The sequence below is a fragment of the Puma concolor genome, chromosome A3 (assembly GCF_028749965.1).
Source record: "Puma concolor isolate L17-30 chromosome A3, mPumCon1.1.hap2, whole genome shotgun sequence".
NCBI lineage: Eukaryota > Metazoa > Chordata > Mammalia > Carnivora > Felidae > Puma > Puma concolor.
This window is the reverse complement of record NC_141669.1, coordinates 51118126-51144959: the sequence shown is the minus strand read 5'-3', so window position 1 is coordinate 51144959 and position 26834 is coordinate 51118126. Positions and strand designations below refer to the sequence as shown.

General features: G+C 37.6%; 1 protein-coding gene and 1 pseudogene across 6 annotated transcripts in view; both read left to right on the top strand.

Annotated features, from left to right (window-relative positions):
- Positions 1-26834, top strand: part of ALMS1 (ALMS1 centrosome and basal body associated protein) — a 231023-nt gene that overhangs the window by 15494 nt on the left and 188695 nt on the right. For 4 of the 6 annotated variants that reach the window (XM_086700836.1, XM_086700835.1, XM_086700838.1 and 1 more), the window contains exons 2-6: positions 3488-3613; positions 14764-14959; positions 20447-20564; positions 21795-23946; positions 24052-24201. In XM_086700836.1, coding sequence (XP_086556962.1) covers positions 3488-3613; positions 14764-14959; positions 20447-20564; positions 21795-23946; positions 24052-24201 — 2742 coding nt within the window. The remainder of the gene's footprint in view (positions 1-3487; positions 3614-14763; positions 14960-20446; positions 20565-21794; positions 23947-24051; positions 24202-26834) is intronic. The other 2 variants (XM_086700840.1, XM_086700837.1) reach the window with 1 other exon arrangement.
- LOC147582435 (single-stranded DNA-binding protein, mitochondrial pseudogene) lies at positions 16324-20438 on the top strand (annotated as a pseudogene).

Below are 26834 nucleotides of genomic sequence, written 5' to 3'. Positions count from 1 at the left end.
GTTGCTGTGTATTTCTCCCTTCAAGTCTTTAAAAATTTGCCCAATTGATTTAGCTCTTTAAAAATTTGCCCAATTGATTTAGTATTTGAGTGCATAGATACTTGTAATTCTTACATCTTCTTGGTGATTTGATTTGACCCTTTTATGATTATATAGTGTCCTTTGTCTTGTAATAGGTTTTTTAAAAAATATTTATTTATTTTGAAAGAGAAGGAGAGACCATGAGCAGGGGAGAGGCAGAGAAAGAGGGAGAGAAAAATCCCAGGTAAGCTCCATGCTGTCTGCAGAGCCAGACACGGGGCTTGAACCTACGAACCATGAAATCATAACCCAAGCCAAAATCAAGAGTCAGATGCTTAACCAACTAAACCACCCAGGTGCCCCTTGTCTTGTAACAATTTTTGATTTAAAATCTATTTTGTCTGAACTTGGTATACCACTCCTGTGCTTTTTTGGTTACCATTTGCATGGACTATCTTTTTCCATCCTTTCATTTTTCAACCTATATGTGTCCTTAGATCTAAATTGTTATTTCATAGACAGCATAAAGACTACTACCTTTTAATATTAAAAACTTAGGGAGGGACTCTTTCAAACTTTAATTTATACCAAAATCATTTAATCTCAGATGAAGAGTTGCTGATGACACTTGCTTAGTTTTGAAGCATTCATCTTTTAAATCCTTCAAGCATTTAGGTTATATTCAGAGGTAATGGGGGGAAGGTTAATCAAATATATGGGAATATATTAAGAATGAGTTTTCTTGATGAAGTCTAAACAAGTAGGTGATAAGAATAGGAAAATCTGGGGAAGGGATTTTTAATAAGAACTTTTCTTTTAGCATTTAATTTTGACTTTTAGGTTTTCTTTAAACTGATAAAAGTCAGGGGGGAGTGTTTTTTTTCTCACACATTGGATTAGTTCTCAAAGTGCTGGTTTCTTAATATTGTGTCATTAGTTTTCTACAAATATCCTAACGAATTGAACTCTCTTTATCAGCTGTTGTGAATCAGCTCTTTTCAAAGGTGATAGATACACCATGGTCCACAACCAGCATTATTGAGCTACAGTGAATAGCCATTTTGAACATTCATTTTGGCATTCTTCTTTCCTGGAAGGCTCAAAGAAGACTAACTGTGCCAAAACATTGGCTATATTGTTACATACTTAGGGATTTCAGATTGCCAGATTGCATTTGCAAAACAATTTTCTTTGCTTTTTATTCTTTGTCCCTTAAACATTGCCATTGAGGCAAGATGGGTATGTACCATGGTTCTTTACCTTTAGAGAAAAACCTCTTGGAATAGTTGATATCTTAGAAATCTCTGTAGTTCTTGAATAGATTTTAAATATGCTGGCCTTTTTGTGACCAAAAGCACATTCTTGTAAGTCCTCTGTAAAAATGTTTTGTTAATATAGTAATAGTGTTTTATTTTATTTTATTTTATTTTATTTTTTTTTTCAACGTTTATTTATTTTTGGGACAGAGAGAGACAGAGCATGAACAGGGGAGGGGCAGAGAGAGAGAGGGAGACACAGAATCGGAAACAGGCTCCAGGCTCTGAGCCATCAGCCCAGAGCCCGACGCGGGGCTTGAACTCACGGACCGTGAGATCGTGACCTGGCTGAAGTCGGACGCTTAACCGACTGCGCCACCCAGGCGCCCCTAGTAATAGTGTTTTAATCCTGGAAAAAAATATGATAACTTGAGGTTTCCTTCAGAGGCTCTTTCACATTTGTGGTTAATATTTTGTTAGAATTCATCTTTTCTTGACTCATAACTGCCTGTTTTACTTTTATAACTTCTTCCCCTTTTATGGACATTGTATCTTTATTTCTTTGAGGATCTGAGTTATTCATTTTAATGTTTTTGAAAATATAGTTTATAATCGCATTTTTAGCACGAGTGTTTTTTTGTTTTGTCTTTGGGTACACCCTTCTCTATCTGGTGTTCTTGTGGTTGTCTCTACCTTGCCCCTTGTGGCTGCTTTTTTAAAAGAGAGGTCTTTTTTTTTTTTCAATGTTCATTTCTTTTTTTATTTTAATTTTTTTTTTAACGTTTATTTATTTTTGAGACAGAGAGAGACAGAGCATGAACAGGGGAGGGGCAGAGAGAGAGGGAGACACAGAATCTGAAGCAGGCTCCAGGCTCTGAGCGGTCAGCACAGAGCCCGACGTGGGGCTCGAACTCATGGACCATGAGATCATGACCTGAGCCGAAGTCGACGCTTAACCGACCAAGCCACCCAGGCGCCCCATAATGTTCATTTCTTTTTGAGAGAGAGAGTATGCGATAGTGGAGGAGGGGCAGAAAGAGAGAGGTGGGGGATCCAAAGCCAGCTGTGCGCTGACACGGGGTTCTAACTCAGGAACTGCGAGATCATGACCTGAGCCGAAGTCAGACACTTAACTGACTGAGCCACCCAGGCGCCCCAGAAGAAGAAGTCTTATATTGAAGCTTTGGGTTTTTATTGTCCAGGGATACTGGAGAAATCTCAGGAACCAGTCCCTGAGCCAGTTGGTGACTTTGACCTAAGTCATTTTTGTTTGATTGCCTTGGATCTGTTCCGTTTGCATTGCTTCAGCCTTGGGCTACAGTCACAGTTTTATTGTCTTTCACAGGTGAGAGAGCCCTGCTCTAACCCCTGTCTCACAAAATGAGCCTTAAGTTTGTTCCCACCGTCCATACTATGAGTTGATTTTAGTCCCCATTTGTAGGGTTAATTTCTTAGGTGTCTTAAATAGTAAGATTTTAAAACCAATAACTTGCTTGTTTCTGCTTGCTTCTTTTACTTCTAGGACTATAGGAGGTTAAGGAACTGCTGTGGTTTATTGGAAAGTATGTTGAGTTCTAACTGGATAACCTTAAGACTTTTTGTAATTTTTTTTTTACTTAAAATTTTTTTTCATTTATTTATTTTTGAGAGACAGAGACAGAGAGTGGGTGGGGGCAGAAAGAGAGAGGGAGGCACAGAATCCAAGCCAGATGCGGGGCCTGAACCCACCAACCGTGAGATCATGACCTTAGCAGAAGTCAGACGCTTAACCAACTGAACTTCCCAGGTGCCCTGTTTTTTTATTTTTAAGTGAAAGTAGTAATTTGGACAGTGGTTGTGAAGTTGAAATGTTATATATATGAAAGTACTTTATAAACTTAGAAATATAGCTAAAGTTTAGATTTTATTATTGTTTAACAATAGTGATTGTTTATCACCATCGTTCATCACTATTTAAATCTGCTTTTGGGGCGCCTGGGTGGCACAGTCGGTTAAGCGTCCGACTTCAGCTAGGTCACGATCTCGCGGTCCGGGAGTTCGAGCCCCGCGTCGGGCTCTGGGCTGATGGCTCAGAGCCTGGAGCCTGTTTCCGATTCTGTGTCTCCCTCTCTCTCTGCCCCTCCCCCGTTCATGCTCTGTCTCTCTCTGTCCCAAAAATAAATAAACGTTGAAAAAAAAATTAAAAAAAAAAATCTGCTTTTGATTTTCAGGTTGTTCCATTGACCTGTCATGTATGGCAACAGTCACTATATCAAGACAATAGTGGTATACAGATTTCTGATGCTAATGTAGTCTCTGTGAAAAAAACAGCTCAGTGGGATTCTGGAGATGATCAGGTATGTCTTATGTAACTGGGAAATTATTTTTCTTTTTCATAAGCTGCATGAGAAATTCTGATTCAGCTTTGAAGAATGGTAAGGGGTGAATTACTTTAATATTCCATTTTTCTAATAGATCTTTGATAATCTTAGTTATATAGAATAGCATTTCACTTTTTTTTTTTGTCTCAGGACTCCTTTATATTCTTCAAAAGTATTTTAAGTATCTTTTATTTATATGGACTATCTATATTGATATTTAGCTTACTAGAAATTAAAACATTTAAAAATATTTTTAAAATAACAAACCATTATATATTAAGATAAATAATGTATTTTAAAATGAAAAATAACTATTTTCCAGGACAACTAGTTGGGAGAGTGAGTGGCATTGTTTTATATTTTTGCATATCTATTTATTGTATATATTGTATGTATGTATTTGTAAAATAACGAATTGGCTTTTATGACGGCTGAGAATTCTCAAGATTCACAACCTGGAGACCCAGGAATGCTGATAGTATAGTTGTAGTCTGAATCCAGAAGCCTGAGAACCAGGAGAATTAATGGTGTAAGTTCCAGTTTGAGTCTTGAAGGGCTGAGGACCAGGCCAGCTGATGGTGTAAGTTCTCTGAATCTGAGTTTAAAGGTAGGAGAATACCAATGTACTAGCTCAAAGACCCATCAGGCTGAGAGAGTGAATTCTCTCTTGTTTAGCCTTTTGTTCTGTTCGGGGCTTTAAATGGATTGGATGAGGCTTGGCCACATTGGGAAGGGCAATCTGCTTTACTTAGTCTGTGGATCAAATGTTAATCTCATCTAGACACACAGACATACAGAATAATGTTTAACCAAATATCTGGGCACCTGGGCTCAGCCAAGTTGACACATAAAATTAACTATCACAATTGGATTCTGTTATCTGCTTCTGCATTTAGTCTGTTGGGATACGTTGAAGTATATGAAGAAAATCTGGCCTTACATAGATACATAGAAAAGGGAGGCCCACATAGATGCCTGAAAGAGCATCTATGACTTCCAGGTATCCTTGGACCACACTTTGAGAACCACTGATCTAGAGCATAGTTATAAATTTAGAAGAAATAGAAAAATTGTGAGCAGATAGGGAAAAAGTTCATACATGTTTGTTGGAGGAAAAATGCACCCTTACTCCAAATGGTTAAATATTTAAGGTTGATTATCTAATAAGTTGGGTATCAGATTTCTTCTGGTACCTTCAATTTCCCCTAAATTGCAGTGATTATTTATTTGATGCAAAATATGGAAGAAGGAGATTTGCTATCATCAATGGCAAGGGGTTAAAAGAAACCTTAACAGAAAATGCATAGCACTCGGGGCCATTAAATGGAAGGGGGATTGCAGTGGATTAAATTGTGTGCCCCCAAATGTGTTGAAGTCCTAATCCCCAGTACCTTAGAATGTGTCCTTATTTGGAAATAGGGTGATTGCAGATATAACTTAGATGAGGTCATACTGGAGTAGGGTGGACCCTTAATCCAATATGACTGTTACAAGAGACAAAAACAGTATGCGAAGAGAGAGACACCCAGGTAGAAGTTGGCCCTGTGAAGACAGAGGCAGAAGTTGGAGATAGACTTGCACAAGCCAAGGAATGCCTGGGGTTACCAGAGGGTAGAAGAGGTAAGGAAAGATTCTCCTCTAGAGGCTTTGGATGGAGCATGACCCTGCCAACCCTTGGTTTCAGACTGCCAGCCTCTAGAACTGTGAGAGAATAATGTTGTTTTGAGCCGTCCAGTTTGTGTAACTTTGTTATGGCAGCCCTAGGAAATGAATATAGGGATATACCCCCAAATAGTTTAATATTCTCTGAGGACATGTTTATGGTAGAGCATGGTTTAAAAATAGATATCCTACTTTTTGTTCCTGTCTTATGAAATCTATGCCATGAAAAAAATACATACACAACGGATAGGTCCTGTAGCTCTTCATTTCTGCCTTTATGCCTGGATTCCTTAGCATAGCTGGAGCATTATGCCACTTTCTAATTTCCTCCCCTCTTTTCTCCTTTTTATTCTGCTCATTCATCTTTATTGCTCTTGTCTAAGTTAGTTTTCATTATTTATTAAAAACTATAGCTCTTGCTACACTGTTCTCAGTTTCTTTCACTTCAGCTTACATTACTCATGTAGTGCCTAAAACTCTTGGATCTTTGATCTAACCTGCAGAGATCTTTTCCTACATTCCTCCTCCTAAACCTCTCTTACCCCCATTAGGTTATTCATCTCATGTCACAGTCTAGACCATGTCACCTCCAGCAACTTGAATACAAATGTCTCATCCTCTCTTCTCCTCCAACTGCTGTTTGATTTAATATTCTGCTCCCTGTTAAATGAAATTTTTAAGTTTTCTCTCCATTTCCTGCTATGTTAACCTCATTGATGTATAATTTAATATAGTAAACTTCACTCTTAGGTATACAGTTTGATGAGGTTTCACAAATATATACAGTCATATAACCACTATCACATTTGAGATATACAAGACAGCCATCACCTCAAAAAAGTTCCCTTGTGCCACATTGTAATCAGTAATCTCCCCCATCCTTAGTCCTTGGCAACCACTGATCTGATTTCTGTCCCTATAGTTTTGCCTTTTCAGAATTACAGTGTATAGACTTTTGAATCTGGCTTCTTTCACTTAGCACATGCTTTTAAGATTTATCCATATTGTTGTATGAATCAGTAGTTCTTTTTAATTTTATATTGCTGACGAGTATTCCATACAGGTATAGGTTTTTGGGTAGACAAATGGTTTCATTTCTCTTGGGTAGATACTTAGGATTGGAATTGCTGGCTGGTAAAGTAATTGTATGTTTAATGTTATAAGAAAGTGCTAAACTATTTTCCAAAGTGGTTGTGCCATTTTGCTTTCCCCCACAGTGTGTGAGAGTTCTAGTTGATTTGTGTCCTTGCCAGCTCTTGGTATTATCAGTATGTGTGTACGTATATATGTATGTATGTATATATTTTAATTTAAATTCAAGTTAGTTAACATATGGTGTAGTATTGGTTTCAGGAGTAGAAATTAGTGATTCATCACTTATGTACGACGCCCAGTGCTCATCCCAACAAGTGCCCTCCTTGATATCCATCATCACCCATGTAGCACATCACCACCCCCCAGACCCTGCCACCTTCCCTCCAGCAACCCTCAGTTTGTTGTCTGTATTTAATAGTCTCTTATGGCTTGCCTTCCTCTCTCTTTTTTTTTTTAATGTTTATCTTTTTAAAAAATGTTTTTTAACGTTTATTTATTTTTGAGACAGAGAGAGACAGAGCATGAATGGGGGAGGGTCAGAGAGAGAGGGAGACACAGAATCTGAAACAGGCTCCAGGCTCTGAGCAGTCAGCACAGAGCCTGACGCGGGGCTCAAACACACGGACCGCGAGATCATGACCTGAGCCGAAGTTGGACGCTTAACCGACTGAGCCACCCAGGCGCCCCTAATGTTTATTTATTTTTGAGAGAGAGAGAGAGAGACCGAGCATGAGCAGGGGAGGGGCAGAGAGAGAGGAGACACAGAATCTGAAGCAGGCTCCAGGCTCTGAGCTGTCAGCACAGAGCCTGATGTGGGGCTCGAACTCAGAAACTGTGAGATCATGACCTGAGCCGAAGTCTGATGCTTAACCAGCTGAGCCACCCAGGCGCCCCAGCCTTCCTCTCTGTTTTTGTCTTATTTTATTTTTCCTTCCCTTCCCCCATGTTCATCTGTTTTGTTAAATTCTACATATGACTGAAGTTATATGATATTAGTCTTTCTCTGACGTATTTCACTCAACATAATACACTGTAGTTCCATCCACATTGTTGCAAATGGCAAGATTTCATTCTTTTTCATCACCAAGTAGTATTCCATTGTGTGTGTGTGTGTGTGTGTGTGTGTCTGTGTGTGTATATGTATGTGTATACCAGACACTCCATATCTTCTTTATCCATGCATCAGATGATGGACGTTTGGGCTTTTCCCGTAATTTGGCTATTGTTGATAGAACTGCCATAAACACTGGGGTGCATATGCCCCTTTGAATTAGTGTTTTTATATCCTTTGGGTAAATACCTAGTAGTGCAGTTTCTGGGTTATAGAGCAGTTCTATTTTTAATTTTTTGAGGAATTTCCATTCTGTTTTCCAGAGTGGCTGCGCCAGTTTTTTTGTTTCAAATTTTTTTGCCATTCTAGATGCATTATGGTATCTCATTGTGGTTTTAATATGCATTTTCCTAATGACTAATGATATTGTGCATCTTTCTGTGTGTTATTTGCCACCCATGTTTCTTCTTTAACATAGGGTCTTTTAAGATCACTTCCCTTTTTTTAATGGCTGATTTGTTCCACTTGTTGAATTTGGGAATTCTTTATAAATTCTAGATGCAAGACCTTTATCAAACATGTTTTGCAAGTATTTTCTCCCACTTTATGGTTTTTTCTCCAAATTCTATATATCTTTTAAGCGCAGAAGCTTCAATTTTGATGAAGTTGGTGTATTGATTTTGTTTTTTTTTATGGTTTATACTTCTTGTGTTCTGAGAAATACTGGCCTAATCCTATGTCACAAAGATTTTTTCCTGTCTATTTTTCCAGCACAAGATTTCTCAGCCTTGGCCCTTTTGACATTTTGGGCCAGATGGTTCCTTATTGTGCGGGGCTGTCCTGAATGTTGTAAGGTGTTTAACAGCATCCTTGACCTTTCCCCATTAGACATCAATAATATTTCTCCATGTTATAAACATGAAAAATGTCTCCAAAAATTGCCAAGTGTCCCGTGGTAGAGGGGAGAGGGTGGTGTCAAAATTTTACTGAGTTGAGAACCACGGTTTCTGAAGTTTTATAGTTCTAGCCTTTATATTTACATCTATGATCCATTTTGAGTTGGTTTTTGTATGTCATGTGAAGGATCCAGCTTCATTTTTTTACATATGAAAATCTAATTATCATTCCACCACTGTTTGCTGTAAATATGGTCTTTTTCTCTAGTGCTTACTTGGCATCTTAATCAAAAACGGATTTGGGGCGCCTGGGTGGCTCAGTCGGTTGGGTGTCCGACTTTGGCTCAGGTCATGATCTCACGGACCCTGAGTTCGAGCCCTGTGTCGGGCTCTGTGCTGACAGCTCAGAACCTGGAGCCTACTTCAGATTCTGTGTCTCCCTCTCTCTCTGCCCCTCCCCTGCTCAAGCTCTGTCTCTGTCTCTCTTAAAAATAAAAATAAACCAAAAAAAAAAAAATTAAAAACAGATTGTGTATGTTGGTCTATTTCTGGACTCTCTATTCCATTGATTTATGTGTCTGTTATGCCAATCCCACATTCTTAATTATTGTGCTGTCTTGAAATCAGGTGGTGTGAGTTCTCCCCCTTTGTTCCTCTTTTGAAAAATGGTTTTGTTTATGCTAGGTTTTTTAAATTTCTATATAAATTTTAGAATCAGGTTGGTCATTAAAAAAACCTCAAATTTTTTTTTTCAACATTTATTTATTTTTGGGACAGAGAGAGACAGAGCATGAACGGGGGAGGGGCAGAGAGAGAGGGAGACACAGAATCGGAAACAGGCTCCAGGCTCTGAGCCATCAGCCCAGAGCCTGACGCGGGGCTCGAACTCACGGACTGCGAGATCGTGACCTGGCTGAAGTTGGACGCTTAACCGACTGCGCCACCCAGGCGTCCCAAAAAAACCTCAAATTTTGATTAAGATTGCTTTGAGTCTGTACATCAATTTGTAGAGAATTGACATCTTAATAATATTTGAGTTCTCTAATCCACAAACACAGCAGTTCTTTTAGTTTTAGTTAGGTGTTTAATTTTTTTCATTAGTGTTTTGTTGTTTTCGGTATACCCAGCTTAACACGTTTGTGTTACACTTCCTTTTTTTAAAAACATTGTTTTTATTGAAGGGTAATTTTACTGATGTTTTTAAAAATTTCAATTTCCTTTTCATTGCAAGTATATAGAAATATAAATGACTTTTTATATTGACCTTTTATCCTGTGACCTTGTTAATCACATTTACTGATTTTAGTAGTAGCTCTTTTGTGGATTTTTAAAAGTAATATCAACTATATTTTTTTCCTTTTAAGTATATATGCCTTATGTCACTGGTTATTTACTTATTATTTTACTTAATCTCCTTTGTGTTCTCACCTCAACTCAGTGAAAGCAAGTTTTGCCAACATTTGTATAATTGAATACAGTGAGCACTTTTCTGTCCTCATCTTAGGTACAGTAAATAGCATTTGACACTGTTAACCATTGCATAACTTAATTAAAATTATTTCCTTTCTTAGCTTCTACCGGTTTTCTTTCTACTCTTCTGCTATTCTGTTTCCTTTGTTGCTTTATCTTCAGACAGAGAGACAGAGCACAAGCGGGGGAGGGGCAGAAAGAAGGGGAAACATGGAATTCAAAGTAGGCTCCAGGCCCTGAGCTGTCAGCACAGAGCCCAATATGGAACTTGAACTGTGAGATCATGACCTGAGCTGTAATCAAGAGTTGGATGCTCAACTGAGTCACCCAGGTGCCCTGAAAAAATATTTTTTTAATATTTTTTTTTTTTTTTTTTGAGCTAGAGAGAGAAGTGGGCGGGAGGGGGGTGCAGAGAGAGAGGGAGACATAGGATCTGAAGCAGGCTCCAAGCTCTAAGTGTCAGCACAGAGCCCAGTGTAGGCTTGAACCCATGAACCGCGAGATCATGATCTGAGCCGAAGCTGGATGCTTAACTGAGTTACCCAGGCGCCCTAGAAAAAATTTTTTTTGACACAGTGTTTTTAAAATTTCAAAATAGAACACTTTAAAGTGCATATGGAGTGCATATTTGGCCACAGGTCCCATCACTCCCTAATTCCAGGTGGATTTACTCATTTCTGTTACCTCCCTCGCCCTGTATACATTTGAGTTTTTGACTTTTGCTTGAAGTGTTGGGATGTTTTGATTCTCATCTAGATCTGGGGGTTTAAATATACCTGTATACTTAAAAATCCCAAATTTGTATCTCTAATCTTCATTTCTCCCTCAAAATTTGTTTATATTCACTGCTTATTTGTTATCCCTACTCATATCTGTCAAAAACATTAAGGATTTGAGGGTCTTTTTATATTGATCAAAAAGGTATAACACAAGCAATCATTGTGTGATAGAAACATAACAACAGAGTGTACAGAAGCTTGTGATGACCAATGGATGTTGTAGGTAAGTGTTGAATCACTAAATTGTACACCTCAAACTAATATTACACTGTATGTTAACTAACTGGAATTTAAAAACCAAAAAAAAAAAAAAAAGAACCCGAAATACGCAGAAAGAAAAGGAATGTAGAAGAGGGATGTTTTAAAATTTTATTTTATGATGGGAAATTATAAGTACGTTTGGGGAGAGGTATGATTTAGTATAGAGGGAAAATAGATGAAGAAAAGCAGGAGAATCATTATAGGAAGGCAATCGTCGAAAAGAATGAAGGGGTCCCTGGGAGGCTCAGTCGGTTCTGTGTCCAACTCTTGATTTTGGGTCATTATCAGGATCTCACAGTTTGTGAGCCTGAGCCCTGCATTGGGTTCTGCGCTGACAGCATAGAGCCTGCTTGGGATTCTCTCTCTCCCCCTCTCTCTCTGCCCCTTTGGCACTTGCACACTCTCTCTCTCAAAATAAATAAACTTTAAAAAAGAAAAAAAGAATGGAATAAGATGGGAAGGTTGGTGACAGACTTCTTTTAAGTCACAAAATGAAAATGGGGTTGTAGATCTGGTGATAGGAAGATAAGGAAGTTCCATCTCATGCCTTTCACTTAATTGAAGTCGATGAGGTCATCATTTGAAAATGAGGAGGAAGGAGAGTTCAGTTCTGAGGAGAGACTCAGCTGATGTTACCTTTAGAATCTGTCTTTAGCAAGTCAGTTCACCAGGAAAATACAGTAGGATTTCCAGGCAGTGCTGAGTGCCCTTGAGGTTTAATGTAATCAATTTAAAGGACAAACCATCTGGGTTTGTGCTTTACTCAGCAGTGTGCTGCTGCTTGGATTCAAATAAGGAGAAGTTTCGACTAGAATTGAGCTTTTGCCAGGCAAATAGGATGGTGGGAGAAAAGGGCAGGAAAGTTAAAGATGTTTGCAAGGCAGCAGTTATGAGGATGATATGAAGATGACTGTGAACTCTCAGAGTGGTAAAGAGGAAAATACAGCTAAGAAAGGAATTATAAAAAGTGTAAATGTGGTAGGATAGTTGTTTTAATGAGGTTAAAGAATTACTGAAGTGGAGCTAGAGTAGAGTAAGAGATCTGAGGAGGCAAGAGTGTGGGCGGGAGAACAGATACCTCTCTTATAGGAGTGAGGAATAAACTATGGGACCAGGCTCAAACCAGGCTCAAGGAGGCTGAGAGATAAGTTAGGGACTAGAGATTTTGCTGTAGTGAGAGTCACACAATGACTAGAATTCCCCTGCTTTAAAACCCTTCTTTGGCCCACTATGTTCTATAGAATGGAGTATTCTCAAAAAATTTAAAGTTAAACGCCTTTTATTTTTAAGTATTAAAAACATGTTTCCAGCAGTGATTTGGTGCTCTAGGTTGGTCGAATTTATTCAGCATGGAAGGGATTGAGATAGTTTGGAATGCTAAAGGTCTGTTACATACTCCCATAAACCACAGATGAGTAGTGTTAATATTTTAGAATCTTATGCCTTAATGTTTTTTTGCTGCATATATTTATATAATTGATAATAGGTAGTGGATAGTTGTGTATCTTTTTTTTTAACATACTAAAAAAGCTTTTGATTAATGAATTTTAAATAATGGAATTAACTTCAAAGATGAAAGTGTTGTTTGAGAAAATCATTCTAAATTATAATACATCTTCTTTTTGTAGATTCTAGGTCATTTGGGAGTGAAAACATTTATATTCTCTTTAAAAAACATTTGACTTGGTCAAGAAAGAAGAGTCCAGTAACAGACTATTTACAAAATCATGACAATCAATAGATTATGTATCCAAGTATGTAGATTGCCATGATATAATGTCATTTTCTCATTTTCAAACAAATAAATAAATAAATATCAAATGAGTTTATTATTTGACCAAAGATTTTAGATAAAGGGTGAACAACTATAGGAAGAGGAAACATAATAAAAAGGAAAACAAATAAATTTAGAAAATATAATAAAATTGCTAAATTCAAGATAAAAACAATGGCTACATTTCTGAAAAATCCAGTCAAGAGAAAAAGCCCTAATGAAATAAGCTTAATACAAATGTATTAAAGCTTATAGAGTTGGACTAGTACTACTAAAGAGGTAACTGAGAAAGTTAAAATAATACCAGCTATCAAAAAGGTTTCTGGACCTAATAGGTTTACTGGTGAAATATTTTCTATTTTTTAAAAAAAAATTTTTTTTTCAACGTTTTTTAATTTATTTTTGGGACAGAGAGAGACAGAGCATGAACGGGGGAGGGGCAGAGAAAGAGGGAGACACAGAATCGGAAACAGGCTCCAGGCTCCGAGCCATCAGCCCAGAGCCTGACGCGGGGCTCGAACTCACGGACCGTGAGATCGTGACCTGGCTGAAGTCGGACGCTTAACCGACTGTGCCACCCAGGCGCCCCATAAATATTTTCTATTTTTAAAGAAAGTTTAATTTCCTTGTATAAAATAAATATAGAATGAAATTATAGAACAAGGTTAGAAAACAAAAGCAAGCCATTCTAAAATCCTGATTAAGACTATATATGAGTGAAAATGTTAAAGACCAGACTAGCAAATATGATTAAAAGTCTGATCTACCACTGCCAGTAACCAATGTTGCAATAGAAAAAAATTCATTGCAATATGTTATCAGACTTAATTGGAAAAAAAAGATAACTATAATATACTTTGATCAAAGTTGAGCTCATTCCTAATCAGATTAATTAAATATGAAAATAAAAGTGTACTTTCATAGCCTGATAGGAAGAATATCTTTATTAACCAATACCAAATTTAAAAGGAAAATGCCGATAAAATTGTTTGCTATTAGTCTGTAATTCAGCATTGCTACTTAGTATAGTATGGTCTGTGGATTGGTGCCAATCCATGAATTGGTTGTTATTGGTCTGTCAAGAGATAAGTACAAGAATATAAAAGAAGTAGGGAAAACTGTTCCCTCCCATATATATTTTGAGAAGTGTTGCTCTCAATCATGCCTCTATTGTAAGAGTAAACATTTGAAAGAGACACATGTATCATTATTCATGGATGATGTGATAATGTTATATAATGAGAAGAGCCAAGAGTCCTCCAGAAACCAGCATAGCTAATTAAGAATTCAGTAAAGTGGTCACATATAGAGCATCTTGTAGCTTTTTTTCAGTTTTGTGATCAGATGGTAAGATTTCATCACGTAGAACCATATGTATTTATTGTTTTAGTGATGAGAACTGTTAAAGAATAGCAGAAATGCCAGTGATATAATGTGTTAAAAGATGGGTAGTAATGGGAAAAAGGTCTAATGTAGTTAATATTGTGAAAAACATACAGAAGGAACAGTTTTAATTTTTCCAAACATTGTGATGAGAATGTCATCATATAGGAAGCTATATGCTACGTGAGTGGATATTTAAAGCTAAATATTATATCTATTTTTTAATATTTATCTTTGAGAGAGAGAGAGAGAGAGAGAGAGAGCGTGCACACGAGCATGAGCCGGGGAGGGGCAGATTGAGGGAGACAGAGGATCCGAAGCAGCTCTACACTGACAGCAGCAAGCCCGATGTAGGGCTTGAACTCACAAACTGCAAGATCATGACCTGAGCCGAGGTTGGATGCTCAACTGACTGAGCTACCCAGGGGCCCTTCTTTTATTTTTTTTAATGCATGTTTATTTTTGAGAGAGAGAGAGAGAGAGAGAGAGAGAGAGAGAGAGAGAGAGAGAGACAGTGCAAGCAGGGGAGGGGCAGAGAGAGAGGGAGACACAGAATCCGAAGCAGGTTCTAGGCTCCGAGCTGTCATCCCAGAGCCTGACGTGGGGCTCGAACTCACAAACTGGGAGATCATGACCTGAGCTGAAGTCGGACACTTAACCAACTGAGCCACCCAGGTGCCCCAAATCTAAATATTAACGTATATGGTAACTCAGTTAATTACTTAGCATATTTTCCTTTAAAATTATTGTTTTAGAGAACAGAATCTTGGCATTGTCTTCCTCAAGAGATGGATTCTTCCCACACTTTGGATACAACCCACACCAGTTTTAATATGAGAGAGGAAAGGACCAAAGTGACAGGCTTCCCCTCTCTGGAGGAAGGTATATTGACCCAACCGGAAAATCAAGTAAAGGAACCCAAGAGAGATCTCTTATGTTCACCGCTGCTAGGTAATGCCTCTTTATTTTTAACTAGTAGTAATACCTCAAATTTGTAAAAATACTTTTGGGGGGGCGCGGCTACAGGTCCTGTATCTAAATCCTTTCTTGAGTTGAGGAGCTTTATAGAGCCATCCTCAAGGGTATTAGCTTATTTCTAGTTTTCTACACTGGCCAGCTGGACTAGTTATGTTAAATGCGCACTCTCCCCTCATTTTGTTATGTTCTATTCCTCACAGAAGGCAGAAAGGTGATCATTTCCTCTCTAGTGGGTATACCTCCTCAGCCCAGAATTTGTGGATTTTTCCTTGGGGTAAACTGTATATTATCCTTTGACAACTTCTGTCAACAATGGAGACTCCATGATCCTTAAAAAAGCAAATGTTTATGTTTACCTCATTAGATACCTAGGAGTACTTAAGGCATATGTTATTCTCAGTTTTCGGACCCCCAAATTAAGATTAAAAGGTTAAATGACTTGTTTGAGGTAGATCTTATTGGTTTCTTCCATTTAATGTGGAACTGACTTATTAGCTCTTTACAGAGGTAAATTTTTTTTTAAGTCTATTTATTTATTTTGAGAGAGTATGTGGGGAATGAGCAGATAAAGAGGGAGAGAGAGAATCCCATGCAGGCTCTGTGCTGTCAGTGTGAAACCTGACGTGAAGCTTGATCCCACAACCCTGGGATCATGACGTGAGCCAAAACCAAGAGTTGGATGCTTAACTGATTGAGCCACCTAGGTGCCCTTTACAAAAGGTAAACTTTAAATGCTTTTCAAATCATAAAGGTAGGAGGTAGAATTGTATTATTACTACTTTGGGTCAGAAGAATGTTTAACGAGTATGGTAATTTAAATTTTTTCATGCCTAAATGATATTCAGACAAACATTATTTTCTTCTTTCTGCTTTATTCAGGTTTTTTTTCAAAATTTGAGAAAAATGCATCAATCACATATTTTAAAATTAGCCTTTGACACGGGAATGAGATTTAACCACGATGTTGTCTTGTCAGAGTTTTGTAGAGGAGCACAAATAGGAGTTAATTCAGCAAGTTCTTTTCAAACATAAGCCAAGGCTATCCAAATCAAAATATTGGCGCCAGTGTATTTTATGATGTGGATCATCAAAGTCAGTTTTAGTTTCACATTTTTTTTTTTTAATTTTTTAACGTTTATTTATTTTTGAGACAGAGAGAGACAGAGCATGAACGGGGGAGGGTCAGAGAGAGGGAGACACAGAATCGGAAACAGGCTCCAGGCTCTGAGCCATCAGCCCAGAGCCCGACGTGGGGCTCGAACTCACGGACCGCGAGATCGTGACCTGAGCCGAAGTCGGCCGCTTAACCGACTGAGCCACCCAGGCGCCCCTAGTTTCACATTTTAAGAAAGATGTTGACAGCATTAGAATTCCTTTGTGAGAAGAGATGAGTATGACTGTAGATGAAAGAAGACTTTGCTATGATCAGGTGTTTGAAGCACTGTCAAGCTAAAGAGGAAGGAACTTACTGTTCATTCATTCATTCATTGAACAAATATCTAAGTGCCTATGGTGTGTTTGATGCTAAGGGTATATAGATGAAAGCTACTTCTACTTATGGGAAGACAGTTTAGTAAACAGAAAAATAAGAGTACCATGGGATGGGTATTAGAATGGTCTAGAGCAGGGGTCTGATTTTGTACCTTCCGTGAGCTAAGAATAGTTTTTGTATTTTTATTTTATTTATTTATTTATTTTTTAATTTTATTTTTTATTTTTAAAAATTTATGTCCAAATTAGTTAGCATATAGTGAAACAATGATTTCAGGAGTAGATTCCTTAATGCCCCTTACCCATTTAATAGTTTTTGTGTTTTTAAAAGTTTGTAAAAACAAAAAGAAGTATGTGTGATGGAGACCACATGTGACCAAGAAAGTCTAAAATATTTATTAGTTGGCCTTTTATTAAAAACGTTTGCTAATTCCTAGTCAATAGGTTAAAATGAGAATACATAACTTATAGGGAAGCTGTTTTCAATTTGATATAAGAAAGAACTTTTTAATAGTGCCATTTAATAATGGAAAGACTATATAACAATAAAGTGAGCTTTATGTCACTGTAAAATGTCAAGCAGAATTCTCCAATAGAATTTCAGCATTGGGTAGGAGACTTTATGATGTGGCTTCTAAAATGTTTTGTAGGTAGAGTTTTGTAACTCCAGCTTGTGATTTACTGTAGAAAGTAGAACATCTTTAATTGTAGCAGATCTGTGGATCTGATAGCTAGAGGAAATTTCATCATTGCTGTTTTGTTACAACGGTCATGAATACAGTCATTGAGGGGTGTATTGGTCTCACCAGTGGCAAATGTCATGATGACTGGTGCCAGAACAGTTAGATGTCTTAAAAAAGTGATCCGGGGTGCCTGGGTGGCTCAGTCGGTTAAGCAACTGACTTCGGCTCAGGTCATGATCTCACGGTTTGTGGGTTTGAGCCTCACTTCGGGCTCTGTGCTGACAGCTCAGAGCCTGGAGTCTGCTTTGGATTCTGTGTCTCCCTCTCTCTCTGCCCCTCCCCCACTTGTGCTCTGTCTCTCTCTGTCTCTCTCTCAAAAATAAATAAAATGTAAAAGAAAAAAAAAAAAAGTGCTCCAAGCCATCAGTAGTTGTCTAAATGTGAGGAAATGTGGGGTCTTTGTTAAAAACCTTCAGGATTCTTAGAGGGGTGAAGGACTTCTGTTACAAAGGTTTAAGAACGAGCCTCTAAACCAGGGTCAAAGAGGAATTATACCAAGTAGTTCTTGGTAGTAAAGGTTATTGTTATCATTCTGCTTCTCAGTTAAAAAAACTATTTATTTTGAGAGAGAGGCCGGGAAAGAATCTATGCTGTTAGCGCAGAGCCTGATGAACCCATGAACTGTGAGATCATGACCTGAGCTGAAATCAAGAGTCGGGTGCTTAACTGGCAAAGCCACCCAGGTGCCTCTGCTTCTTATTTTTAATAAATTCATTCGGTAAATAAATAATTCTATTTTGAGTGCCTACTAAGTATAGCAAATACTTTGCTAGGCACTGAGGATATAGCTGTGAATAAAGTGGATGTGGAGTTGACAACGAAGGTGGGAAGCAGGCAGGCCAAAGATGAAAACAAGAGTATGACAGTTATGATAGGGAAGGTGTACAATGTGGTATTATAGGTATTCTGAAGTCAAGAAAGTATACTGTAGCAACAGTATTATATTCATGGTGAAAGAACAGTTGAGTTTTAGCAAAATATCATGTATCCAGTTAAATTAATATTAGATACAGTGCATTAGATAAATGTTGGTTTTATAGTTTTATTTCTACTAAAACTTTATTCTTGTTTTATAGTTATATAAATGCTATAAAAAATAAGGAGTTTATACCTATTTTGTACATATTTAAGCACATTTAATAACAATTGTTTAAGTTGACCTTCAGAAATCCACAAGAATTATTTTTCCTTTTTTTAAAAAAAATTGTTTTTAAGTTGGAGAGAGAGAGGGAGAGAGAGATAGCAAGCAGGGGAGGTGCAGAGAGAGAGAGGGAGAGAGAGAAAGAATCCAAAGCAGGCTCCGCTCTGTCAGCACAGAGCCTGACACGGGCTTGAACTCATGAACTGGGAGATCATGACCAGGGCGGAAACCAAGAGACGGACGCTTAACTGACTGAGCCACCCAGGTACCCCAAGAATTATTTTTCTTTTGAATCAGCAGTTCTCAAACTGTTTGGTCATAAGACTCCTTTACATACTTTAAAATTATTGAGGACTTCAAAGAGCTTTTGTTTATGTAGGTTATTGGTATTTTCCCATATTAGAAATTAAAACTGAGAAATTTCTGAAATATTTATTAACTCATTATAAAATAACAGCTCCATTGCCGCATATGTGTTAATTTACATATTTTTTTAGAAAAATAACTTTTCTGGGGTGCCTGCGTGGCTCAGTCGGTTAAGCGTCCGACTTCGGCTCAGGTCATGATCTCACGGTCCGTGAGTTCAAGCCCTGCGTCGGGCTCTGTGCTGACAGCTCGGAGCCTGGAGCCTGCTTCCGATTCTGTGTCTCCCTCTCTCTCTGACCCTCCCCCGTTCATGCTCTGTCTCTCTCTGTCTCAAAAACAAATAAACATTAAAAAAAAAAAATTAAAAAAAAAAAAGAAAAATAACTTTTCTAAAACAAAAATATTTAGAAGAGTAGCATTGTTTTACTTAAAACCCCTGTAATATTTGACCTCATGGAAGACAGGGAGATTCTGATACCTGCTTCTGCATTCAATATATTGCTATATCATAGATAATGTAGCTTCTGGAAAATTCTACAGTACCCTTGTGAGAGAATGAGAGTGAATAAGGCGAATGACATCTAAATATTATATTGAATATAATTTTGACTCTAGGCACCTCCTAAGAATATTTTTGGGATGCCCAGGAACCTGTGGACTACACTTTGTTGTAAGATGGAAAGAAACACTTGTAATGGATAAGGGTACTTGCTAAGAAATTAGAGTGTTTAGGGCTAGTTTGGGCTAGAGCATCCAGTGAGGGAGGAGGGAGCCACAAGTTCTTTGCTAAGTGGGAAGACCAAAGAGTAGGTTGTAGGAAAAACAAATAGAGGTCATGTTTTGGAGACCTGTATTACAGGTATTTCATCAGTTTGTAAGATGTGAGTCTGAAATAGCTAGCAGCTTGGTTCTTGAAAGATCTCTGAAACGTGTGCAACTCCTTGGGCAAGTGGGTCAGGACCCTGTCATGAGACAGGTGGAAGGGAAAAACTCAGTCACGATATTTTCTCTAGCAATGAATGAGATGTGGCGGTCAGGGGAGAGTGAAGTATACCAAATGGGTGATGTCAGTCAAAAGATGACATGGCACAGAATATCAGTATTCTGACCAGGCCTCAGAGATGTGGCGTATCGGTATGTGAAAAAGGGGTCCTGCATCTATGTGGAAGGGAAAGTTGACTATGGTGAATACACAGATAAAAACAATGTGAGGCGACAAGCGACAACAATCATAGCTGATAATATATTTCGGAGCGACCAGACCAAAGAAAAGGCATAGAGTGGACGATTCTTCTTTGGCCATTGTTTGGTACAGTCTCATTTCCAAATCAAGTGTAGTCTTACAGTTCCTAAGGACAAGAATTAAAATATTCTTTATAGATACAAAAAAAAGAAATTAGAGTGTTTAGGTTTAGTTCTCACTCTGACACTTAAGTTATTTGTGGACAAATTAATATTTCTTAAATTTTGTAATCATGTTTCCTCATCTGCGAGATGGGTATAATAATACCTATCCTTCAAGGTTTTCTTTTAAATGTACTTTAAGTGCTGGGACCTTTTCAGGCTATGAATAAATGGTAGTTGCTGCTGCTGCTATGTTACCATTCTGATGCTTATAGAAACTTCCAGATGGTGGCATATTTAGGTTCTTTATTACATGGGTAAGCTAAGAAATTAACTTTCAGCATTCACAACATTTTTATACTTCAAACTTTGCAGTCATACAAGACAACTTTGCTTCTCCTGATTTGCCTTTGCTGACATGTTTGACACAAGATCAAGAGCTTGGGTCTGATTCCTTATTTCAACAAAGTGAACTAGATTTTGCACCTTTGAGGTAGGATGGTTTATTTTTTATTTGCATGTAACCTTTTTACTCTTTCTTTTCTTATTTTAAGTTGTTGCTAATATAAATGACTTCAGGCTAAGGTGAGACTTTGGAGTGGGGTTAGATATTCTGAGCACACACTCTGAAGGTAACAAGGCCCTAGGTTAAGACATGATGCATGTTAATTTGGTATAGTAACATATGTGTAAAAATGAGCCAGGCAACTGCAGCTTATTTAAAAATAATTTTTAATGTATTCTAGTATTTCAGGCATAGTTTATTTTTAAATTTTTATTATTGAAGTATAGTTGACATATAATGTTATATTAGCTTCAGGTGCACAACATAGTGATTTGACAGTTCTATTCATTATGCAGTGCTCACCATGATAAGTGTTGTACATCTGAAACTAATGTAATACTGTGTCAACTATAGTCAAACAAAAAAGTTAAAAAAAAAAAACTATAGATGTTTACAGAGTAAAAACCTTTGCCCTTCAGCTATGTAGTATCTTAAAATTACTTCTATGAAAAGCATTCTGTTTATAATAGTCATCCAGTAATTAGGTTACTGTTGTGTTTTAGGAGTAGATCACATCTTAAGGGATTTTTAAGAACACAGTACATGAGTAGTAAAAGGATCAGTGAAAGTTAAATGAATATTAAATTAAGGTAGGTGATAATAAACATTTAAAAAGTTATTTTTAATCTTTATTTTTGAGAGAGAGAGACAGAGTGCGAGCTGGAGAGGGGCAGAGAGAGAGGGAGACACAGAAACTGAAGCAGCCTCCAGGCTCTGAGCTGTCAGCACAGAGCCCGCTGCAGGGCTCGAACTCACGAACGGTGAGATCAGGACCTGAGCTGAAGTTGGTCGCTCAACCGACTCAGCCACCTAGGTGCCCCAATAAATTAAACGTTTTAAATAGTAAAGTTTGAATTTTTTATTTAATCTTTTTTTGGCAGCATGAAAATATTCCTAGTTTTTGGTAATAATTGTTTTAGGAGAAGGCTGAGAAAATATCAGGGTCATAAGGATGGGAGTTCATCTTCTGTTTATAAGAAGTTTGCCTTGTTCAGTCATTAGCCACTTTAAGGGAATTTAAAATTAGAACTTTGTTTTTCACCACACTTTTCAAATAATCTTGATTTCAGTGTCATACCAGTTTTGTATTTTTCATGTTAGTATTTAAAAAAATGTTTTTAATGTGTTATTTATTTATTTTTAACTGTATATTTTCAGGGGAATTCCTGGTAAGTCTGAAGATACTGAATGGTTTTCTCGACCGTCGGAAGTTAGTGAAGCTGTATTCCAGGCAGCCTCAGAAGTAGCTTCAGACTTAGTTAACAGTTGCATTAGTGTATCTCAGCACTCACTTCTAGGTAGTGCAGCTGTTGGGTCTCAGCGCTCCTTTTTACGTCCTGAACAAGGGACTAAAGAGACTGTTTCGTCTGATACAGATGATGAACTGCAAACCTCCGAAGACTTCGATAGTTGTGATGCTCTGTGTTCGTATGTGGCATGGAAGACACAAGAAGTTCAGGAGCCAGAAGCCAGTTTAGCTGATGAAGGTCAAGTTTCAGTTTCAGCTTCATCTGATAAAAGCGATGAATACATGACTTCTAAAGAAAGTGACAGTTTTGATGATTCTTATTCATATGTGCAGTATCGGAAACAGAAAGCTTTACAGCAGTCAGGAAAATATTTAACCAGTAAGGATCATGATTCTTACTCAGATTCATCTGACACAATTGATAAAAATAAAATTCCTGAGGGAAGTGACAATTTTAGTGCCCCCTTTTCATGTATGCCATGGAACAAACAGGAAACTTCACACCATCCAGAAACATATGTGATCAGTAAGGACCGTGTTTCTTTTCCACATGAAGTTGCTCCTCGTTTTAATAACAAAATGTCACATTCTGTCTTGTGTTGTCTGTTGGAAAGAAGAGGAGAGGGCATTCCCTTGACAGCTGGTAGTCATTTTTTTGACAGTGTTTATTTAAAGGCTCCAGCTGAGAATGAGGTGAAAGACATGATGGATTCTTTGGAGGGGTGTGAAAGAAATGAAGAAGGTCAGGGGAAAGAATTATCTCAAGGTTTTGAACTAAAGGAGAGTAGAAGTACCTTAGTATTTTCAGAGGTGCATCCCAGATCTTCAGAAATACAGTCTATTGAGAGTGTTGTAGTTCCTGATAATTCTATACAAGTTTCAGAAATACATATACACTGTAGGGGACCAGGTACCTCTAAGATGGAGGTGTCTGGTGGTCCACTTCAGACTCTTAAATCCAACTTGGATGAGACATCAGAACAACTTTATTTTCAAGGGGAAAGAGACCAAAAGGCAACTTCTGCTTTTAGTGGAAAAAGTGTTGATGCTTCTGAAAATGTAGCCTTTGAGGCAGTTATTGCCTCTATTGAGCCTTCCAAGAAAGAGAGTACAGTAAATGAAATCCAAACTGACATCAATAAGTCTTTAATAAATAATAGCCAAGAAAGTGAATCAAAAAATCCATATCTTTCCCTATTAAATTATAATGATGAAAGCTCTTTCTTTGATAAGCTTAGTCATCCATGTTATGAGTCCACTCCTAGGGTGTTTGAATTAGCAGCTTCAAAACCATTGTTGCTTAAAAAAGATAATGGTGATAGTTCCTTCTATTGGCCTCCTAATTTAAAGTCACTCCCCAGTGCTCCTCAGGAAATGTTTATTAAGCCACTTTCTCTTATTCCAGAGTGGAAGTCATCTGCTTCTTTGTGTGAAAAATCTCACAGCCAGGCTGTTGGTCTTGGCAAAGCACAGTCAGCTTTATTTCAGTGTGATATAGGCAATGAACCATTTCTTCCCATTGGGAAGATAGAGTCTGTTCCTGTTCTTGACCTTACAGAGAAGGTAGGATCTTCAAACATTTTTTATCCGTTGAAAGTATGGACTTCAGATTCGTTGGTTTTACAAGATTTAAAGCAGCAAACCTTGGAAGAAGTTGCAGATTCCTCAAACTATATTTTGGGTAAGAATATAAACTCTAGTAACATCATTGAAAGTCCATCTGCAGGATGGACTGTAGGAAGCAGCTTTTCAGCAAACTTGGTGACATGTGATGCAAAGTCACAAGGTACTTTACCAGTGACCAGTAACGCATCATTAGTTGCAGTTGGCCAAGAGACATTGCCGAAAGCTGATGTAGGCCAAGATAAAATTCCTCGGCCTATGGGAGCCAAGTCCAGTTTCACTATACATACAATTATGCAAAATGACTCCTGTTTTCTAGAGGGGCTGCAGGTGAAGGCTGAATCTGACATCTGTACTCTGGATGATGATACTGAATCCTGTAGCCTAGATGAAAATGCTGTTGTACGCAGTACAAGAGTTGCTGATCTACAAAGAGAGGTAAGACACAATAAAATGATGGTTGGGGGAAATGTAGTCTTTTTTAGTATCATTTCAGGAAATGGTATTGTTACTTGTTTTTATTTTACTTCCTCTGTTGCCCAGGTATGTGACCAAGGTGACCTGACTGGAGAGTACATTGAGCTAGCAGGTTTAAAAAGTGTGCTTGATGATCTAGAGGTTTGTGACAGCTTTCTGCACTGGCAATCTGCCTTACAACTGTCATCTAAGCAAGAGAGTGATTTTCAGGAGCTTGTAAGTTTTTCTGTTTGACTTTTCTTGTGGGGTAGGGAAGGAATATTTTAGTTGAAAAATGGGGATAAAAGTAAAGGGCCCATTTATATCTTCTGATACCAACATGTGGCTTACAATCTGGTCTTCATCTGACATACAAGAATATGCTCCGTTAATTTGTTACAGGTTGGCATAAAAGAACTACTTGTGTTTTGTAGACCATATTAGTGAGTTCTGTGGTGTCTTAGGAAAGGCCATCCTTTGGAGCTCCCAGGCCTTTCATCTTGAGACATGGTGGTTCATACCAGCAAGAACCTTTGGGACAGTGTTAAGATTAGACTCACTCATAGAGATAGTCGAATGTACATTTTTTTCATTCTTGCCTTCAATGTACAAGCCTTGGAATAGACCCTGGAAGATTTAAACATCTGTTTAGAACCTCCTGAAAGATTTGACTTAGGAGGTGTTTTGAAAATTTTAAGAACCAGTGTTGCCTCAGGAAGGATACTGAGGTGCTTAATGTCCACACTAGCTAGTGTCCCCAAAGGGAACTAATGAGTTCTTTTCCAAATGAGTGACATACCTGTGCATACACACATTCCTTCCCTCTCTCTATATATATCATTATTATCGTTACGTGTGTTTATTAGAAAATAACTTTGAGGTGTTAAGAAAACACCTCTGTCAAGGTGTGTCAAGCTTTCTTTTATACAGGGCTTCATTTCCTGGATCCTTGGATCCCTTCACTTTAATGTTCCATTGGTCCCATTGCCCATCCTCTTTTGTCTGATACTGTCAGCTTCCTTTTAATCTATCCTTATATCTTGTTAGTCATTAAATATATAGTTATACAAGAGATGTTGTATACTTAATGTTACTCTCCTTTTCCTATTTTTCCACGTATAAAATTAGTATGTCATTAGAAAGTCGCTAGTTTGGGGTGCAATCATTTTTAGACATTTAGGTTCAGGCATTTGATTAGAGAAAATGAAGAAAGTTATTGAGATAACTTTTCCTTTTATTTATAATTATTGAATTTATTTAAAATTGAAATATAGAGAACCATGAGGCTAATTTTATTTTCTTTAACATTCTAAAGTAGGCATTGTTTAATTTTCAGTCTAACAGTAGTGGGATTGAAAATGGTAGCTAACACTGTGTGCTCAAATACTATGCTAAGAGATTTACCTATACCTTAATTTACTTAGTCCTTTGGTCAGTCCTGTCAGGTAGGATTGTTAATATCATCCCTATTTTACAATTGATACTTAGAGGAGCTTGCTCATGATTATTTAGCAAGTAGAGGAGCTAGTATTTGAAACTAATTGTATCTATGTATTTAACTACTATACCATAAACTGCCTTCCTGTTTATTCTTTAGTGAAACCAAAGCCAAGATTTTTCATTGTTTTGGCAAGAGTAAAGGTTTTGCTAGGGGATTGGTCTAAGTCAATTTCAGTAAGAATAAGAAATAAGTATGATCAATTTTAAACTTACAGTTTCTAATTTTTTTGATAGACTACCTATGTAACTTAAATCAACTTTTATCTATCTATCTATCTATCTATCTATCTATCTATCTATCTACTTATTTATATAGAGAGAGCACACATGAGTGGGGGAGGGGCAGAGAGAGAGAGGGTGAGAGAGAATCCCAAGCAGGCTCTTTGCTGTCAGCATAGAGCCTGATGTGGGGCTGAATCCCATGAACCATGAGATCATGACCTGAGCCGAAATCAAGAGTTGGATGCTTAACTGACCCAGCCACCCAGGTGCCCCAACTTTTTATCCACATAATATATATTTAAAGAAATGTAGATATGTGTTCAGTTAATAGTGATGTGCTAAGATTAACTCTGACCATTATTCCAAATTTTATTTGCCCCCCAGCTGTAGCCTTAAGTATAGTTTTTCAGTTTAGGGAGGATGTTCCCTGTATTGTCTTTCACTCTTAGCTCCATTCTATGATCTGGGAGTTGCATGATGCCAATATTAGGGAAACAAGGAGCTCGATATGGTAGTAATCTTCCTGCATGGCTCAGCTTGCTTTCAGAGTGTTTGCCTGCTCCTTGGTTTCTTTCTTATTCTCATCTGTGTCTCAGAAGAGTCATTCATACTTGTTTGCCTTACTTTGATACTTAACCATCATTTCTCTAAAGGATTATTTGGGCATCTACTTATGTATGATGTACCTTGGGGCCATGAAAGGAGTGGAGATTTGGAGTCAAAACTTTGTTCAGTTATTTGTTAGCTTTGTGCCTTGGGCAGATGACTTTGGAGGATCATTCTACTTATCTACATAAAGAAATAGAAATAGTAATAACCTCATGCATTGTTACGTTGGATGGGGTAAACATATATAGCAGCACTGCTTGGCTGTTTGTTCCCTTCACTTTACTGAAACTAGACTATTACACTCTTACCAGTGGTTTCCTCCTATCCGTCATTATTTTATTCTTTCTCGTTCCTAGTAGCAGCATATTACATTCTTTTAGCTTCTGTGAAAAAATACTGTTTTAGTATTCCTTATTTTGGCCATGTAACTAAATATTATTTAAGGTTTACTCTTTAGTTTTATTTTTGTTTTGTTGGTTTCCCCTCTTCCACCAAGGACCTGATTTCCTCTCAAGGTTTAAATGCTGTCCTCTGTGTGA